The sequence below is a fragment of the Dendropsophus ebraccatus genome, chromosome 3 (assembly GCF_027789765.1).
Source record: "Dendropsophus ebraccatus isolate aDenEbr1 chromosome 3, aDenEbr1.pat, whole genome shotgun sequence".
Taxonomy (NCBI): domain Eukaryota; kingdom Metazoa; phylum Chordata; class Amphibia; order Anura; family Hylidae; genus Dendropsophus; species Dendropsophus ebraccatus.
Genome location: NC_091456.1, coordinates 183,509,279 through 183,528,448, shown reverse-complemented (window position 1 = coordinate 183,528,448; position 19,170 = coordinate 183,509,279). Strand labels below are relative to the sequence as shown.

The 19,170-nt window shown below is 42.1% G+C and overlaps 1 protein-coding gene and 3 non-coding genes across 20 annotated transcripts in view; all 4 read left to right on the top strand.

Moving 5' to 3' along the window:
- Positions 1-19,170, top strand: part of UBAP2 (ubiquitin associated protein 2) — a 41,881-nt gene that overhangs the window by 16,740 nt on the left and 5,971 nt on the right. For 7 of the 17 annotated variants that reach the window (XM_069963290.1, XM_069963284.1, XM_069963279.1 and 4 more), the window contains exons 2-16: positions 1,793-1,926; positions 4,949-5,026; positions 6,537-6,647; positions 6,777-6,930; positions 7,006-7,083; positions 7,967-8,024; positions 8,104-8,207; positions 8,849-8,901; positions 9,514-9,599; positions 9,713-9,899; positions 10,733-10,937; positions 13,919-14,247; positions 15,315-15,484; positions 16,072-16,291; positions 17,503-17,542. In XM_069963290.1, the coding sequence (XP_069819391.1) occupies positions 1,834-1,926; positions 4,949-5,026; positions 6,537-6,647; positions 6,777-6,930; positions 7,006-7,083; positions 7,967-8,024; positions 8,104-8,207; positions 8,849-8,901; positions 9,514-9,599; positions 9,713-9,899; positions 10,733-10,937; positions 13,919-14,247; positions 15,315-15,484; positions 16,072-16,291; positions 17,503-17,542 (1,966 nt within the window). In that variant the 5' untranslated portion in view covers positions 1,793-1,833. The remainder of the gene's footprint in view (positions 1-1,792; positions 1,927-4,948; positions 5,027-6,536; positions 6,648-6,776; positions 6,931-7,005; positions 7,084-7,966; positions 8,025-8,103; positions 8,208-8,848; positions 8,902-9,513; positions 9,600-9,712; positions 9,900-10,732; positions 10,938-13,918; positions 14,248-15,314; positions 15,485-16,071; positions 16,292-17,502; positions 17,543-19,170) is intronic. The other 10 variants (XM_069963288.1, XM_069963287.1, XM_069963291.1 and 7 more) reach the window with 7 other exon arrangements.
- Positions 11,748-11,829, top strand: LOC138787742 (small nucleolar RNA SNORD121A). Its single transcript, XR_011362474.1, has one exon. It is a non-coding gene; the product is annotated as a small nucleolar RNA SNORD121A (small nucleolar RNA).
- LOC138787739 (small nucleolar RNA SNORD121A) lies at positions 14,379-14,461 on the top strand. The gene has a single exon (XR_011362473.1). It is a non-coding gene; the product is annotated as a small nucleolar RNA SNORD121A (small nucleolar RNA).
- Positions 17,678-17,755, top strand: LOC138787743 (small nucleolar RNA SNORD121A). The gene has a single exon (XR_011362475.1). It is a non-coding gene; the product is annotated as a small nucleolar RNA SNORD121A (small nucleolar RNA).

The following is a 19,170-nucleotide window of genomic DNA, read 5'->3' as shown; positions in this document are numbered from 1 at the left end:
GGGTGGATATAGACGGCCCCGGATCGCACCGCCCCTTTCTCGCGTCCCGCTGCCGCTTCCTGGTCTGAGCTGTGGCTTGAGACGAGACATCTCAAAGCAGCTCAGCCATTCAGCTGTCATAGCGGGGTCCCGCCTCGGCCGCTGAATGGCTAAGCTGTCTTGAGACATCACGTCTCAACTTGCAGCTCAGACCAGGAAGCGGCAGTGGGACAGGAGAACGGGGCGGCGCAATCCGGGGCTGGAATCGGGGTGGTAAGTGACCAGTGGCCTCTATATCCACCCCCTCCCTGGCCGTACACTAAAAATGACCCCCAGCCGGGAGTACCCCTTTAATACATGTCTGCCAGTTGCAGATTAGATTGGCAAAATAAAGCCAGTTTGGGTACAGCTTCAGGTTATGGTGTTTTTACACAGACAGATTTATCTGACAGATTTATGAAGCCAAAGCCAGGAATGGATTTGAGAAGAGGAGAAATCTCAGATAATCTCTGTGTAAATGGACCCTAAGCCTCCCCATTGAAGGACGTGAATCCATAGTGAAAGTTCTGTTATATGCATGCAGCCTTAAAGGGGTTATCCAGCGCTACAGAAACATGGCCACTTTCCCCCTACTGTTGTCTCTAGTTTGGATGGGGTTTTGAAACTCAGTTCCATTGAAGTAAATGGAGCTTAATTGCAAACCGCACCTGAACTGGAGACGAGAGTTGTGTTGTCTCTGAAAGTGGCCATGTTTTTGTATCACTGGATAACCCCTTTAGGGTACGTTCACACTTACCGGATCCGCAGCAGATTTCATTTAAATAACTGAACACAGCATCAAATCTGCACCATGAAATCTGCTGCGGATCCTGTAGGTGTTAACGCACCCTTAAAGGGAATGTGTCATCAGAAAAGGACTTATTGTATAAATGACTTTTTTATGTTAATTTTTTTTTTTTTTAAAGAATTTTTGGGTTTTTTTTTCTAATGTTCCTTTTTCTCTCTCTATTATAAAATAATCCGGAGATCTTGCAGTTTTCATTCCCCCCACTGGGGCTAAAACTAAGCTGAGACTTCTGTTGTGTCTGTGATGATAAGAGGAGGCTGCTGTAAAGTGATCTGTTCAGCATTGTAGCGTCATGTGACACCAGTAGATAGAGGAGACAAATAGCATCTTCCTGTGGAATAAGCTCTTCACAGGTCACAGAGCGCGCACAGTAATGTTTCACATTCATCCCAAGGGGACAGAGACTGTCTATTGCTGTCTGTGTCCATGAGGCTAGCTGTAAAGTGTCTAACTAAATGCTGTTAAAAACAGCTCAGGCATTATGGCAGCCCTGAAAACAATGTACAGAATATGAAATAAAGAAAATTAGTCAGAAAATACAAATGGATCAGAATAAAAGTTTAAGTAGTTTAAGTTTAAGCCTGCGTCCGCGCCGTTCTATCCGTGGGTCATATTAAAGCTAATGTACCTGAAGTGCACTTGTATTACTAGTCCTACAATCTACATACCTACAACTGGATGAAAAGGCAAGCAGTCATGGTGCTTTTTTTTTATTTATTTTTTTATTAGAAGTCTGCAGGTAAAATAGAGATTAGTTTTCTTTAAAAAAAAAAAAAAAAAAAAAATGTGATCCCATGATATATCTGGTCCCAGTAGGAACTGACAACAGGGGGCAATGTTTTTTTTGTTTTCCGATGACAAGAGGTGTCCATGTTGGTTATGTGAATGATTTGGGCTGCTTTAGTTCCTTACCCTATGACTAATATCTTTTTTTTTTTTTTTTTTTTTTTTTTATCCTTTTTGCAGATTTTCTATTTTGTACATACATTGTTTTGTATATACTGTATATGATGACTTCGGTGGGAAATGAACGTACCCGGGGCACTCGGGAAAAATCACAGATTTCAACTCCACAGACACAACCACAGAAACAGGTACAGGTAGGTGTCCTCTGCCAGGTAATTGCCACTTATTTTACTTATACACTCCTCCTTACTGTATAACAGGCATGCATCCTCCTCAGTGTAAAACATTTATACCCCCTGACTGTGTAATCCCACCATCCCCTGGTGTTCACTCCTGTTTATAAAAAAAAAAAAAGTTGCACCCATCTAATTATTTAAAGTGTCACTGTCGTAAAAATAGTTTTTTACAGAAATCAATAGTCCAGGCGATTGTAAGAAACTTTGTAATTGGGTTTATTAGCCGAAAAATGCATTTTTATCATGAAAAAGCAGTTTGAAGCTCTCCCCCATCTTCATTATTCTCCTATGGAGAGAGCTAAATAAAACACCAAAACAGGACAACAAAGAGTTAATCTACAAATACCTCACCCTTTATCTCCTCTGACAGTCAGCACTGACCTCTCTGAGCTCTGATTACAGTGTTCACCCAGCTCTCTGCTGTCAACTCCCTCCTCCCCCTCCCCTCTTTATAGACCAGACTGGGTACGTCTGATGCAACAAGTCACAATTTCCTGATTTTTTTTTGCAGTGGATGGTAAAGAGGAGGGAGGGGACCTGGGAAAAGGCTTTTTAAGTGCAGATAATGGCATATTTGGCTAATAAACCAAATTACAAAGTTTCTTAAAATCGCCTGGACTATTGATTTCTGCAAAAAAGAAAAAAAAATTGACAGTGACACTGCAAGAAACTGCAAGAAAAAACATCCCAAACTGCTGACATGAATACATAGCTATGTAAGCAGTGAGAATTATCCATGCCTGTATAGTAGTTGTATAAGGCTGCAATGGCCTGTGAACATGCTTTTTATTGCAGCTCTAAAGTATCATGGAGGCATAGGTACTAAAGTGCCACTCCTCTGACACCATAACTATAAGCGCACACATCTCTGGTACAAAAGGTTGTACCAATAAACTGTAGAAGCACTTATGGGATTGCAGGAGCTCTACTCTCAGTATGACAGCTGGGCTCCCGCTGTAACTCCCTGTAGCCGACTGGTTTAACCCATTACATGCCACAGTCAAATCATCACTACAGCATGTCACATAATGCATGCACCACAGTAACATTAACAATTAGTAATATTGTGTGTGATTATGTATAATATATATATATAAAATCGATCTCTATCAAACACACACACACACATAATGTGTGTGTATGTATATATTAGAGATGAGCGAACCTCGAACATCCGAACCTGATCGTTCGACATTTGATTAGCGGGGGCTGCTGAAGTTGGATAAAGCTCTAAGGTTGTCTGGAAAACATGGATACAGCCAATTACTATATCCATGTTTTCCACATAGTCTTGGGGCTTGATCCAACTTCAGCAGCCACCGCTAATCAAATGCCAAACAATCGGGTTCGGATGGACTCGAGCATTATATATGATATATACACAAATACACTAGAGATGAGTGAACCTCAAGCATGCTTGAGTCCATCCGTTTGTATGGTGTTATGGGAGCAGCCACATTGCCTGGACAGTTCTAAACAGTTGACAAATTCAAAATATCAATGGATTTTTGCAAACAAAAAAAATTAGCTTTTTATGTAACAATTCATTTTGTACGGGGAATAAATATACATACACACACTAATAATAAATATATATATATATATATATAATATATATAGTAGAAGCAAGTGGAGGACAGCATCTTCTTCCAATTAAAAAGACTTTATTGTGGCAGTCTACATAACAGTGCAACGTTTCAGCTCGTGAACCAGAGCCTTGCTTGAGAAAGGCTCGGGTTCACGAGCTGAAACGTTGCATTGTTATGTAGACTGGCACAATAAAGTCTTTTTAATTGGAAGAAGATGCTGTCCTCCACTTGCTTCTAATATATATATATATATATATATATATATATATATATATATATATATATATAATTATTAGTCTGTGTATGTATATTTATTCCCCATACAAAATGAATTGTTACATAAAAAGCTAATTTTTTTTTTGTTTGCAAAAATCCATTGATATTTTGAATTTGTCAACTGTTTAGAACTGTCCAGGCAATGTGGCCGCTGCCATAACAATATACAAACAGTGAAATATTATTTATTTATTTTTTACCATGAGAAAATATAAACAGATTAAAAACAGAATAAAAGAACAAGTTTTACTATGTGATTCTAATCGGTAAAAGAAAATTTAAGGGGATACATTTCCTTTTCAAGATGACCCAAGCTATAATAGTATAAAATTATTTATACAGCAGAGTAAATGCGGTGTGTAAAAAAATAAATAAATCTAGAATTAGTTTTTTGTCGCTCCACTTGAAGAAAAAAAAAAATTGCCGTAATTGAAAAATGGTATTAATAAAAACAAAAGTGATTCCAGACCCAGTAAAGAGACTATGAATCTTGGATTGAAATTTGTCCTTCAAAAAACAAACCCTCGTATGGCTACGTCAATAAGAAATTAAAAAAAATAAAGTTATGGCTCTTGGAAGGCACCTCTGGCTAATAGAGTCAGGTCACTGAGGGGTTAAAAGGGTTTTCCCTACCTGCAGAGTTATCTCCTATCCCATCTCTCCTAGTCACCCCCTTCCCTGTTACATTGACAGGGACCAGAGTCTCTGGCTACAATGATGCTGCAGGGTGTGTACGTCCGTTCTTGGACGAGTGCAGATTACAATGGTTTCTAGAGGCCGCGTTACAAAACTTTCAATAATAAATTCAATTGATCTTTTTGCTCCAAACCTTCAGTCTTGGAGACCCCTGTATTTATCCGCACACACATATATAAATGCTGTATTCTCACTCTTTGGCCTGGTGGGCAGCCACAGTGTGACATGGTGTTTAGCTTACACTATAGGCTTTTCTATCTTTAGATTGAGCTCTATAACATGTAGTAAACACTTCTCCCTCTGCCCCATTCCTGCGACAGCTGAGGTATTTAGAGCCGGCCGTGGCGTCAGCCATGCTTGTAGAGAGCCTGATAATCTTTATTCACCTCCGGCTGATTTTTGACAATTTTTTTTTTTAGGCAACAGCTGAGCAGATCCGCCTCGCACAGATGATCTATGACAAAAACGATGCGGACTTTGAGGATAAAGTGAAACAAGTAAGTGGAGGGATTGTTGGGCTGCAGCCCTTTTTAGGAAGGGAAAGTTTTGTCCGGCGTTTCTGCCTGCTGAACAGACGGACTGGACGCCAGGTGGTGATTTGCATGTGTCATGCTGCATGGCTGGGCGGAGGACAGCTGCAGGGGCTTTATTTATGGGCAGTGGAAGCTGTCACTACTGCCTGCAGCTACAATTTGCTCATGTCAGTCTGAATCCATGTGCCTTGATGTAATGCCGGCCTCTAGTTTCTCCAAGACGCTGCTTATGTTTCTGGCCGAGCCTGATGCTAGGACTCAACAGTTTCAATGTGGCTATCTGTCAAGTATCCCAATAAGTATACATGACTGCCAGTCAGAGAGGCTATAAAGCAGAATTTGCTGTAGTCCTTGCTGCTTCTCCTTTAAACAGGTTGTAGGGGTGTAACAGAGCCCCCCCCCCCCCCCCCTCCCAGCATTACGGCTATCTAGAAATAGCAACCTTTGGCTTTCAGCAATTTTTAGAATGCACCAGATAGTATTTGTGTTCTTATTTGTCAATCTTGAGATTGTGGATGGGTGTTAAGTATTTGATCAGTGCGGGTCCTATTAGTGGGACTCACACTGATCATGTTTAGGGTCCCCTGATTGAATGGAGGATTGGCACGCAGGCCTAAACCTTTCTGTTCCTTTGGTGGGCTCCTGCTCAAGGTAGCAGAATACTTTGGTTTCTTGCGATTTGATGGGTTCCTAGTAGTCATCACCTGTCCTGTTAGAATAACTTAAGTTTGTGATAAAGTTGACCTCCATCTGGAAAAGTATACGTCATGAAAGTAGAGCAGAAGAACAAGCAGCTGTCAGACACCTGACACCCCCCCCAATCCCCAATGGTGCCCTTGTTCAATATCTGCCAGGTCCTATAGATTATGCCACTGCATATCCTTTTCGTCAAGATCATTTAACAATTCCACTGTCTATTCCTGTATTAAAGCAATGTAACCTTCCGTTCAGTGTATGGGTGTCGCACAGAACCAAATGGAGCGCAATCCTTAAGGTGTCTATATACGTTATACTGACGGCATCCGAACCTGCTGCTGGTGGCTTCCTGAGTCCGGAGATAGGGTCAGGCATGACGACATTTCACTGCCCCAACCCCCTTTGCTTCTGGAGAAATAATTAGCCGTCAGAGCTGTCTGGCTGTGGCTTACCCCACCACTTCCTATAGAGAACATATGAATGTTTGGCCGTGCCTAAAGCTTATGTGTATGAGAAGGATGGGAGCAATGGCCGTCCGTTATTGAAGGTGTATAGGCGCCTTTGCAGCGGTTAACAGGCCTTAGTCGGCCCACTAATGACCGTCCCCAATCAAGTTAAAGGCAGTCCCCAATTGCCCCATGTGGATAGACATATCCTCTTCAAGGGGAGAACGCCTGAACCGCCATGATTGGTGGGTGTGCCCACACCTCTTATTGTTAGTGGTCTGACCCCTTTATAATAACATATATTTGCTGCTAACTTTTTTTCTTTTTTGCAGTTAATGGAAGTGACAGGAAAGAACCAGGACGAGTGTATAGTGGCGCTTCATGACTGCAATGGAGATGTGAACAGGGCCATTAACATACTTCTGGAAGGAAACTCCGACACGGTGAGACTGGCTTCTGCTATTCCGGTGGATTATTGCACCGCAGACTCGTCCATCTTTGACCACCGTCAGTTTTCCCTTGTGGTTCACCTTTATGTCGCATAAGTGTAATTTTTGCTGTCCTTTTTATAGACATCCTGGGAGACTGTTGGGGGCAAAAAGAAGAGCATTGGAAAAGAGAGCTCTGAAAACAAAGAAAACAGGGAGAAGAGGGGAGACAGAGAAACAAGCCACGGCCGTGGGACATCCAGCAGACGTGGCCGAGGAGGAAGTCGTGGTAGAGAGTGTACGTTGCCCATTACAATGGTTCTGTGATATAGGATTGTACTGTCAACAGTCTAATAAGGTTTCTTTCATGCAGTTAGGGCAGAAGAAAATGGAGTAGACAACGGCCCTGGGGACAGACCTTCTGATCGTGGGAGACGTGGGCGTGGAAGAGGTAGTCATTTTTGCTTTACTGCTTTGTCACTTTCCATCAGGTTTTTTTTTTTTGCGTGGATCACATGCTGACTCACGGCTCCAATCAGAACAAAGAAGCCAGTGTGCGGATCTACAGACACTAATATCGACACCCCCCCCCAAATCTCATACTTATCCCCTATCCTGTGGTGGTGTCCAGGTTACAGAAAACTTGATCCTTTTTATATGACTTGTATAGCAACTGTGATTCTTTGTATAGGACTGCTTGGCATTTAAACTGTCATTGCAGTTTATTTTTTTATTTTTTTTAAGTACAGGCGATTTTAAGAAACTTTGTAATTGGGTTTATTAGCCGAAAAATGCATTTTTATCATGAAAAAGCAGTTTGAAGCTCTGCACCTTGTCTTCATGATTTTCTGTGGGGAGGAAAGCACTGACCTCTGAATACCGGCTTTCATACAGCTCCCGCTGTGTAATCCTTTGTTCCCTGCTCTCTGCCGGAGACTAATCTCCCTTCTCCCCACTCCCCTCTCCATAGGTTACACAGGGCCCGACTGATGTAAAAGAGTTGAGATTTCCTGATGATGAGCAGTGGATGAGAGAAAGGAGGGGTGGGGGTCCTGGGGAAAGGCTTTTTGAAAGCAGATAATGGCATATTTGACTAATAAGCCCAATTACAACGTTTCTTAAAATCGCCTGGACTATTGATTTCTGCAAAAAAATAAAATGAAATGACAGTGACACTTTAAAGTTTAAAATTTAAAGTTTCTTTATTGAGTATAGACTGGCTCTGTTCAGCTCCTTTAATGCACGTGTATGTGGCTCAGGGCCATCAGCGCTCCTCTTTGACATAAACGCTGTATACTATAGCCATACTATTGCCAATATCTTTTCCTTTACAGGATTTGGGGGTCGTGGGCGAGGTAGGGGAGCAGGAAGGTTTTCAGCACAGGGCATGGGGTAAGTACGGTGTACACTGTAACGTGAATGGCTGACATTATTGCTGCGGTACTAAGAATAAGTCTGTTATTTCTTCCAGGACCTTCAATCCTGCAGACTACACAGAACCCAGCACTAATGATGGCTTTGGTGTAAAACCAGAGGTGTGGGAGACAGGCCAGAATGATGGAGATGATGGCACTGGTAAGTGGGGTTTAACCTCTTTTTTAATTCATGTTTTCTTACCATTAGATCTGATATGTCTGCTTGTGTTGTGTGAGACATTTTGCATGATATTGTCCCTTTAAAGGGGTACTCTGGTGAAAATCTTTTTCTTTCAAATGAACTGGTATCAAAATTATATACATTTTTAATTCTACGTAAAAATATCAAGCCTTCCAGTACTTATCAGCTGCTGTATGTCCTGCAGAAAGTAGTGTTTTCTTTCAAGTCTGACACAGTGCTCTCTGCTGCCACCTCTGTCCATGTCAGGAACTGCCCAGAGCAGGAGAGGTTTTCTATGTGTATTTTTCTGCTGCTCTTAACAGTTCCTGACATGGACAGAGGTGGCAGCAGAGAGCACTGTGTCAGACTGGAAAAAATACATCTTTTCCTGCAGGACATACAGCAGCTGAAAAGTGCTGGAAGACTTGAGATTTTAAAATTTACAAATCAATATAACTTTCTGAAAACAGTTGTTTTGAAAGAAAAAGCATTTAGCTGGAGTACCCCTTTAAATGGGAGATTTAGCAGGAAGTGACAATTCCTTCCCTTTGTGTGTGTCTGTGCAGTTCGGGCCTTGTATGTACCATGCATTACTTAGGGTTTTTACTGCTTTTTACAAGGAGCATGGAGAAATTCTATCGAAGAGTGGACAGCGGAAGACTGGAATGAGGATGTAAGTGCTGTTTTGCTATTTTACGTTTTGTTTTTTTTCCTTGTGTTTTTGGTTAGGTTACAATACTTTTCTCTCAGGGTTGCAGTTATTTGATAACACTTTACAGAATATGTATGGATAGATGCATCTTAGGCCAGGGATGGGGAACCTTCGGTCCTCCAGCTGTTGTAAAACTACAATTCCCATCATGCCTGGACAGCCAAAGCATGATGGGAATTGTAGTTTTGCAACAGCTGGAGGGCCGAAGGTTCCCCGCCCCAGTCTTAGGCTGATCCTGGGTTACGGCTTTCAAGCTTCACAGCTGTAATTTCAGTCATCAACAGTAATTTCAGTCAATACAGTAATGTATTATAGAAAAAACTAACTGTACCCCTACAAGGTGTTTCATTTTAGAGTGGTGTCTTATTGTATGTTACCAATAGCAAATGGCAGAACAGTGATTGTAGCTCTGGAGTATAACAATGATGTAACTCAGGATCACCATAGATAAAGTAATGTATGTAGAAAGTGACTGCTGAAGCAGAATAGCGATTGCAGCTCTGAAGTGTAATACAGGATGTAAAGCATGGCAAGAAATGTTAAAACAAACTGAATTTTTATATATTAATATAGATCTCTGCTCCCCCGCAGCTTTCTGAAACCAAGGTCTTCACTGCATCTTCTGTTCCCACAGAAAACCACATTACACCTGGGCAAAGGTGGGTCAGGTTATCTCTCCTTGTTCATAGTTAGAGTATTGAGCACATATCCATATTATGTTAGATTCCTAATTTTGTTGTTTATGTGTTGTTTTTTTTTGTTGTTTTTTTAGCATTGACTTGGTTGCCCTACTCCAGAAACCCCAGCAGAACAACGAGCCGGGTTCCGTAGGGTTCGAGTCATCTCAGCAGCAAAACTTTGGGCAGGCGCTGGTATTCACAAATTCTCAGCACAGCTCTCAGATCACGTCTGCACCCAGCAGCTCCAGCGCCATCAACAGCTTCACTCCGCCCAGTCTGGTAGGTCACTTCTTCCTTTTTTTTTTTAAAGGGGTTCTCCAGCGCAGCAAAAACATGCCCACTTTCTTCCAGAGACAGCACCACTCTTGTCTCCAGTTCAGGTAACATTTGCAATTAAAGTGTCACTGTCGTTTCATTTTTTTTTCTTTGCAGAAATCAATAGTCCAGGCGATTTTTAAGAAACTTTGTAGTTGGGTTTATTAGGCAAATCTGCCATTATCTGCATTCAAAAAGACTTTCCCCAGGTCCCCCCTCCTCCTTTCTCTCATTCACTGCTCATTATCAGGAAATCATGAGTCGGACCCTGTGTAAACTATATTGAGATGGGAGAAGGGAGATTAGTCAGCAGCAGAGAGCAAAGGATTACACAGCGGGACCTGTGTGAAAGCCGGTATTCAGAGGTCAGTGCTGACTTCAGAGGAGAGAGCCCGGTGATGTAGCTGTAAATTAACTTTTGTTGTCCTGTTTTGGTGCCTCATCTCCCTCCACCCCTCTCCTCTCCATAGAAAACCATGAAGACAGGTGGGGAAATGCATTTTTCAGCTAATAAACCCAATTACAAAGTTTCTTAAAATTACCTGTACTATTGATTTCTGCAAAAAAAAAAAAACAAAAAAAAAAACGCAGTGACACTTTAAGATCTTTATTGGAATTAAGTTGCAAAACCTGCACCCAAACTGGAGACAAGTAGTGCTGTCTCTGGAAGGAAGAGGCTTTTTGTGGGGCTGGATAACCCCTTTAATTTAGTCTTTTTAACAGAAAACGCACATGTTTATAAACCCTGCTGACTTTGTGTAACTGCGTAACTCTCTCTCTTTTTATATTTTGTGTAGTCTTCTGTCCTAGGATCTGGGTTTGGTGAGATTGGGTCATCAAAACTGACAAATTCTGCTGGCTCCCAGATACTGGAACAGCTGAAGAATCCGGGTCTTGGTCAACTTACAACCCAAAGCACTCAACAAAGTGGCAGCACCACAAGTCCCTCCTCCTCGTGGGATATAAAGCCTGTGCCACAGCCATCGGTCTTGGCTCAGTTTGGTAAGAACAAGCAGCACATTATTATTATTTTTTTTTTTTGCTTTTATTTAAAAGGGTTGTCCAGCCGTATAAATGGAATGGGGCAATGCTGCTGTACTTTGTCCTGCTTCTACTGAAGGTAAGGTTATGTGGCTTCAAGCCCTTGTAAACTTTAAAGGGGTAGCAACTGGTAACCGAAAGTTATACAGTTTTGTAATTCTATTTAAAAATCTCAAGCTTCAGAGTACTTATCAGCTGCTGTATGTCCTGTAGTAGTGTAGTCTCTCCAGTATGACACAGTGCTCTCTGCTGCCACCTACCACCATGTCAGGAACTGTCCAGAGCAGCAGCAAATCCTCATAGAAAACCTTTCCTGCTCTGGACAGTTCCTGACATGGACAGAGGTGGCAGCAGAGAGCGCTGTCTCAGACTGGAAAGAATACACCACTTACAGCAGCATATAAGCACTGGATGTCTTGCAGTAAGACTGGAGATTTTCAAATAGAAGTTAGTTTTAAATCTATATAACTTTCTAATTGGAAAAAGAAGGGTTTTCTCCAGAGTAACCCATGGCACTCGCTTGAATACAGTGGCCTCTTCAGCTATCTGATTGTTGGCGCTGCTAGGAGTTGGACCCCTGATGGTCTAATAGCGATGTCCTATACCGAGTGACTGACAGCCCCTTCATGAGTCAACTGTTCTACCTAGTGCGCAGCAGCATTTCCATGCCCAGTGTCTGGCCAGAAGGAACAGTTCTGCACAAGACCTTAAAAATGTTGGCCGTCCTGGCTTCCAGTTTTTAGTCCCCTCTGGAACATAAGAAGTTGGTCTATCCAGTACACAATGATGTTCATTTTCCAAGCACATATCTGAATTGTGTCTGTGGAGAGCTATACTGCTGAGTGATCTGGATATCACATAACATTTTTGGACACCAAGAGTTGTATGTTTTGAGTATACTGTGGTGGTGGTGGTTGTTGTCTTTGTCAACATGGATGATGGTGACTGTCCTTACGGCAGTGCCTTTTAATGCAGTGCACAAGGGGGTCTCTTGTCCTGGAGTTTAGTCATCTAGTTCTGCACTCGCCTTACATATACTATATTACTCATTTTGTGTTCAGGGAGGTATCTTCTTGCCATGTCCTGCAACATTATATGTACAAAGTATGCACAAGCCAAAAAGACAGAAATGGCTGCACATCGCACCCATGGCTGACACAAAAGCTTATTCAGCTACATTTAAAACCAACATCAGAAGTTAGTATATAATTTGGCCAAACCATATTGCCTCATGTACCACGTGCACCATGTGTATCAGAAGACCTGCACGTGGTACATGAGGCAATATGGTTTGGCCAAATTATATACTAACTTCTGATGTTGGTTTTAAATGTAGCTGAATAGGCTTTCGTGTCAGCCATGGGTGCGATGTGCAGCCATTTCTGTCTTTTTGGCTTGTGCATATTATATGTACAAAGTTGTTGGAGGAATTGTTGACACTCAACAATAACAGAGTTGTGAATGCAGCTCTGGAGTCTGTGATATAGTATGTGACTCAAGGTCAGAGCAACAAAGTTTGCTGTGTTTTCTATCTACAGATTTGGGGGCGTTGTGTTCCCTGACCAATGTGGTAACTGGGTTGGAGCATGTAAACACAGGACTATTTATACCGGGATCTTGTCATATGGCCGACATTTCCCATGGCTGAGCTTTTTGAGAATGACAAGCATTCCCTCTGCACTAGACTTCCTCTTGCAGTTTGCCTCCATCATTTACTTTAATTTAAAGCTGCCTCGCAGGAAGCTAGACAGTGAATGTCTTCAGCTTCTCTATGCAGTAGTTTGCTGTGACTACAGGCACAAGGCCATTTTACTTGTAATCTGTTGCTGTACACGGCAGGGGAAATGTAGTGCAATGACTATATTGTCTAATGCTCATGCAGAGAGACTGCCTTGTGTAGACATGTGTTCATGAGATTGAATTAATGCACATGATTGCTGTTGTTGCATGGTTAAAGTGTCACTGTTTGTTAAAACTTTTGATATGTCATAGAGACGTGTCAAAACTTTTGATCAGTCCGGGTCTGAGTGTTCACACCCGATCTGATCGAGATAGGAAAAGACCATGCCGCACCTCTGTGTGAGAAGAGAGTCTGACTCCATAGACTTACATTCTTAGCCTGACTTACATGACACAGAGCCAGGAGAGGACCACACTTAGCGCAGTCTTCTCCCAGCTCATTCTTATGATTGCTACAGGTGTGAAAACTCTGAACCACACTGGTCAAAACTTTTGACATGTCTCTGTGACATATCAAAGCTTTTTACAAATGACAGGTACACTTTAATACCACTTTTTAGAGAGTGTGTGTGTATAATATATATATATAGATATAGATATAGATATAGATATAGAGAGAGAGAGAGAAAAGAAGGAGATTGAGGACAGCATCATCTTCCAAAACACGTGCTAAGTCTTTATTGTGCCAGTTCGCATAATATAGTGCAACGTTTCAGCTCTATTTCTTGAGCCTTTTTCAAGCATGCTTGAAAAAGGCTCAAGAAATAGAGCTGAAACGTTGCACTATATTATGCGAACTGGCACAATAAAGACTTAGCACGTGTTTTGGAAGATGATGCTGTCCTCAATCTCCTTCTTTTCTACATAAACGTTGGGGGTCAGAGCCGTACCCTGGGAGGACTGTGCATCCATTGTTGTGGTTTCCGCGGACCCAGCCCAAGTTTTTTGCATATATATATATATATATATATATATATATATATATATATATATATATATATATATATATATATATTATATATGCGCACACACACACCCTCTCCTTGGCAAACTGTTTTCTCTGTGGTCCAGTTGACAGAAGATGCCAAAGATAGATATAAAATGTATAAGCTTAAAGAAAAAAAAAAATCTGTATACATGTACTTTAACTTCTCAATAAATCGGATGTCTATATTAAACATTTTTTTCTTTTCCTAATGCAGATTTCAAATCGCAGCCGGAGCCCTCACCTGTGCTGAGTCAGCTCGCCCAGCGGCAGCAGCATCAAATACAGCCCGTCTCGGCGCCCCCTCCTGGCCTGGAGAGCTTCTCCTCACAGGTCAAACTGCGGGAGACGTCTCCAGTGGACAGCTCTGCCAACGTCAGTAAAATGATTCAGCTCCCCAACCTGTCCCTGGACTCCCAGGCAATGTCCGTACAACAGACCCAGCAGCAGAAACACATAAAGCCCCAGAAACGGAGGATACCACCCACTTCAAAGGTCAGCATCCCGAGGAGCAGTCCTTTTTTTCCTTCAGGCTACAATTCATTGGTCAGTGCATGGTTTGTTTTATTTAAAAAATGTTTTCCCTTTATCACTTTCTTACTTTATAAACGTTTCTCCAGCCTGTTCTATTCTATAGTTATGTCCATTTAGCCGTATAAAGTTTTTCTAGTAAATTCCATCAGATCACAATGATGTCTTTCTTTCCAAGCACATATCTGAATTCTGTATGTGGAGAGCAACTATTCTGAGTGATCTGGTTACATAGTAGGGTTAAAAGAAATACATGTGTATAAAGTTTAACTAAGGAGGTTGATTACATTTTATCATACGGTGCTTCTATGACAAAGGTGTTCAACTTGCGGCCCTCCAGCTGTCCAGGCATGATAGGAATTGTAGTTTTGCAATGGCTGAAGGGCTTCAAGTTTGACTACTCTGTTCTGTAAAATAACCGTCATGGCATGTAGCCTGGTTAGTAAATATACAAAGCCATATTATATTCAAGGATGTTCTCCTTTCATGTCGCACACAGATTTCCCACTGGGAATCTGTTTGCAATATTGGAAGTAACTCACTTGGGCAAGTCCTTGGCTACTACTGTTACTGTATTGTTGTACCGCAACTTATCCAACTGTGTTGTTTTTAGTTTTTTTTATGTGTAATTTTTATTGTGCAAGCCATAACCTAGTAAGGATGTCCCCGCTAGATGTGTTCATTGTAACTGAGCCATGAATGCAGACTAACTTCAGATTTGCAATTAAAGGACACTGCTGGATTCCTATAAAACTTTTTCCTTCCCCAAGTATAAAATTTTAGTATTGGTGTCCGGTATATCGGCATCCTAGTTGCTTAGTGTTATCGTAAATGCTTTTGCGTAGGAGGAGGGCTCAAAGCTCTCCTTTTATCTGTATTTAGAACACGGTAAGTATTGTGTGTAGCAAAACAAATGAGCTTAGGGCACAGGAACAGGATTTGTGAATGCAGCTCTGGAGTCTGTTATATAGTATGTGACTCGAGGTCAGAGCAGCATAGGTTTTGCAGATTGAATTCCTTGGCTGTGGCCACAACTGGTGCTCTCAGGATTAACATGTGCAACCTTGTCATTTCCTCTCAAGATTCCCTCGTCAGCCGTAGAGATGCCAGGATCCGCCGACGTCACAGGATTAAATGTTCAGTTTGGAGCCCTAGAGTTTGGGTCGGAGCCCTCTTTGCCTGAGTTTGGCTCAAACGCAAGTCCTGAAAATGCAAGTCAAACACCAAACAACTTGTACTCAAAAAGCATAAGGTGAGGAAGGTTTTTTTAGTGCCATTAAATGAACGGACCATTCATTATTCACAGAACTAAAAACTAACTTTTTGCTTTGCATCAAAGAGGTTTTCTGGGCTATTTTAACATAATAAGGTAAACTTCACCTTCCTGGCTCCAGCGCAGCCACCGCAATCCTACTGCTCCCTCCCCTATTTTGGCTCTTTCACATGCTGGGGCGGTGAAGCCTAGCCAATCTGTGACTGAGCCAGGACTCCACTGCTGCCGCTGACTGGCTGGACGGACCTGCAATGTGCTGTGATGTAACCAGGAAGTTGCAGAACGGGACGGAGCATCAGGATTGTGGCGCTGGAGCCCGGGAGGTAAGTTTACTTTATTATGTTAAAACCGTTCATGCCCAGCCATATAGTAAAAATTAACCAGAATACCCCTTTAATGCAAACCATACTTTGAAAATTTGTGTTCCAGTGAGCTACCATTGCCAGCTAGTACCTGGCCTAATGGCCTCCAGACATGATAAATGTGACTGTTCTCTCCATTTGTTCAGTACAAACTGTTGCTTAATGTGCTAGGTGTTAATACTCTTCCTCATTTTGTCTTCCTAGTGACTCCTTGAATACCTCTCTGCCAATATCAAGTACTGTGCAGGAGCCAAGCTACACCTCGCCAGTAATCACCACTTCCAGCCACAGCAACTCTACGCAGCAGAGCACCAGTCCAGTCACCATCTCCTCTTCCTCCTCTTCCTCTTACGACCAGACGTCTGTGCACAACAGAATAGGATACCAAAGCTCCATGTCAGCCTCTGAGGTGGTACCCGTCACTGTAAGCTCCTCATTTATGATGCAGTTTATAGATTCAGAGAACATTGCTAATAAACCATGAGCTCAGCAAGAGTACAACAAAAATAGCGGAATGTTTATTTACAAAGTCTGTGGTCTGAGTATTGTGCATTGGTCCTATGCCTATTGATATATTGTGCTGGGTATTAGCATTATAAGGGATCCGTGTGTCACTATACCTGGTTTTAGGAAGCTGTTACCCCCTTACCTGTGATCAGCTATGTCATTATAGATTCTCCTAAGAGGCATGAGCTGACTGGTGTACTGACCAAAGCGCTCAGCTAAACTCTTCTTCCCCTTTAAGTACTAGGTGGGGGTTTCAGCACCCAGACCCTGAACTCTTGTGACTTTTTATGTCCCAAAGTGTTGTGAATCTTCTGGAAGGCTTTAAGTGTCACTGTCGTTTAAAAAAAAAAAAAAACTTATGTGTTATAGAGGCATGTCAAAAGTTTTGATCAGTCTGGGTCTGAGTGTTCAAACCCATATTGATCAGGAAAACGAGCCGCGAGAGGACCCAGCTGCAGCGAATTGTCTCCCCGCCCTGTGTAAGAAAGCGTGAAGATCCGTAGACTTGCATTATGAGCACGACTCTCATTTTCTAACACATAGATGGGAGTAAACCACACTGCAGCGCTCCCTCTCCCGATCGGTATGGGTCTGAATACTCAGACTGGTCAAAACTTTTGACATGTCAAAAAATTGTTTTACACTTTAAGTTTCCCATACACTTTTCTTGTATACTGCACATGACTTCTACACATAGATTAAAGAATGGCCAGTCAGACTTATGGTCTCCGAAACACGGGCAGCATGAAATCACAAGAGGTTCCCTCATTGTTAACAAACAAGTTTTACTCTAACACTCTGCAGGGTGTCAAGTAGACGGTGTTCTTCATTTTTTTTCCCTCCCCCAACTCTGCTTGATTGACTGGGCTGTCCCTAAACAAACTGATGGGAGAAGACCCATTTATCGAGCTGGGTGGGGAGAAAGCCAGAGAAGGCCGCCTCCCTGGCCCTTTACAGGGTGTTTTTTTTTTTTTTTTTTTTAATATGTTAGTAATGAATGAGTCTATTGGGATCTCATGCTGCCCGTGGTCTAAGCAGCATAAATCTACTGACAAAGTTGTGTTTAACCCTTTTGGATTTTAGCTTTGGTCTTTGTACTGAACTTTTTTTTTTCTCTTTTGTTTCTAGAATGGACACAATGGAATTCGGGCACAAGTGTCTCTGAACAGTAAGTACAGTTTTCAGGACCATCCTTATGACCTATTCAAAAATCTGAGACGTGAGTCATTGAGACGTCTCTTACAGCCTTTATTATATATCCCAGCCCTGCCCAGGAGTGTGCCTCAGCTACCAGGGCAGCGCCGCACAACAAGACAATGATGTTTTTTTCCAAGCACATATCCTACTTATTGTGCGGACAACAACTTGCTGAGTCTTGTGCCTATCCCCAGACTGACGTCATCCCCTCTTGATTCTTAGCGAATCGTCTAACTCCTTTATAAATACCTCAGCATGCAGTTGGCACATGTCACTGGAGACGCTGCCAACTTCTTAATGTCTAATTTGTTTTTGCCTGGTACTCTGAACCAGTTCCAAAACTGTGACTATAAGCAACTGTTTATAATACAGAGACACTTTCTAAGAAGAGCACCTTTTACATAGAAACTGAGGTTCAGTCCTAGGCCTAAAAAATTATGACATAACATAAGCTTATCAGTGCGGCTGAAGGCCCTGAGACCCCCAATGATCACTAAAATTAACTGGCACAGTGCCTGCAGCTAAGCGCTTTTGCGTTTTCATTTTATCGCTTGCATATGCGTCTTAGCACCCAGATGACATGCCAGAAGTTTGCTTTAAGTACTTCTTAAAAGTACACACTTCCAGCCTTTCACTACTTATCAGCTGCTGTATGTCCTGCAGGAAATGATGTATTCTCTCCAGTCTGAAACAATGCTCTCTGCTGCCACCTCTGTCCATGTCAGGAACTGTTCCGAACAGCAGCAGATCCCCATAGAAAATCTCTCCTACTCTGGACAGTTCCTGACATGGACAGAGGTGGCAGAAGAGAGCACTGCTGACAAGGCATACAACAGCTGATAAGTACTGGAAAACCTGAGATTGTTAAAAAAGTAAATTACAAATCTGTATAACTTTTTTTCTTCACCGGAGTACACTTTTTAGGTCACTTTGCACTGTAGTATTCTCAGGGAACTATTACACAAAGCGATTTTTCGTCGATAAACGATCTCAAAGGACCGATATGGCGAACGACCTGAAATCGTTCACCCAATTACACGGAAAGATGATTGTTACTTATGATGGTTCTTGCGGTCATCTTGTCGTCGCTACTGTGAACAACTGGACTACGTCTTATTCCATCCAAACGATTAGCGAATGCTCAACGATAAAAATAGGTCCAAATTCTATCAAACGACGTAACGATTTCTCATTGGTCTTTTAATCGTTGTCTGCTATTACACTAAACGATTATCGTTCAAATCTGAACGATCTAACGATTTTTCGAACGATAATCGTCCCGCGTAATAAGGCCCTCAGTATTTTGCATTGGTAACCGAAAGTTGCAAGTGTGGACGTGGCCTTACAGTTTTTATCAAATTCTACGGCCTTTGTTTTGTACAACTGTAAGCCTGTGGAGAACTGGTACGGTGACTGTGAAGGGAAGGAACCATATTTTAGCGTCTCTGGCGTTAGACCACAAGCAAAAGGTGGCAAAGGTGTGCAGGCAAAAATCTGCCATGTTAAAGGAAACCTTGTCTGAGCTCAGCAGAGTGAGCGGGAAATCTGATTGGACACGACCTAAGTGTGTTCTGCAGTGTCTGCTTTGCATTAGGTCAC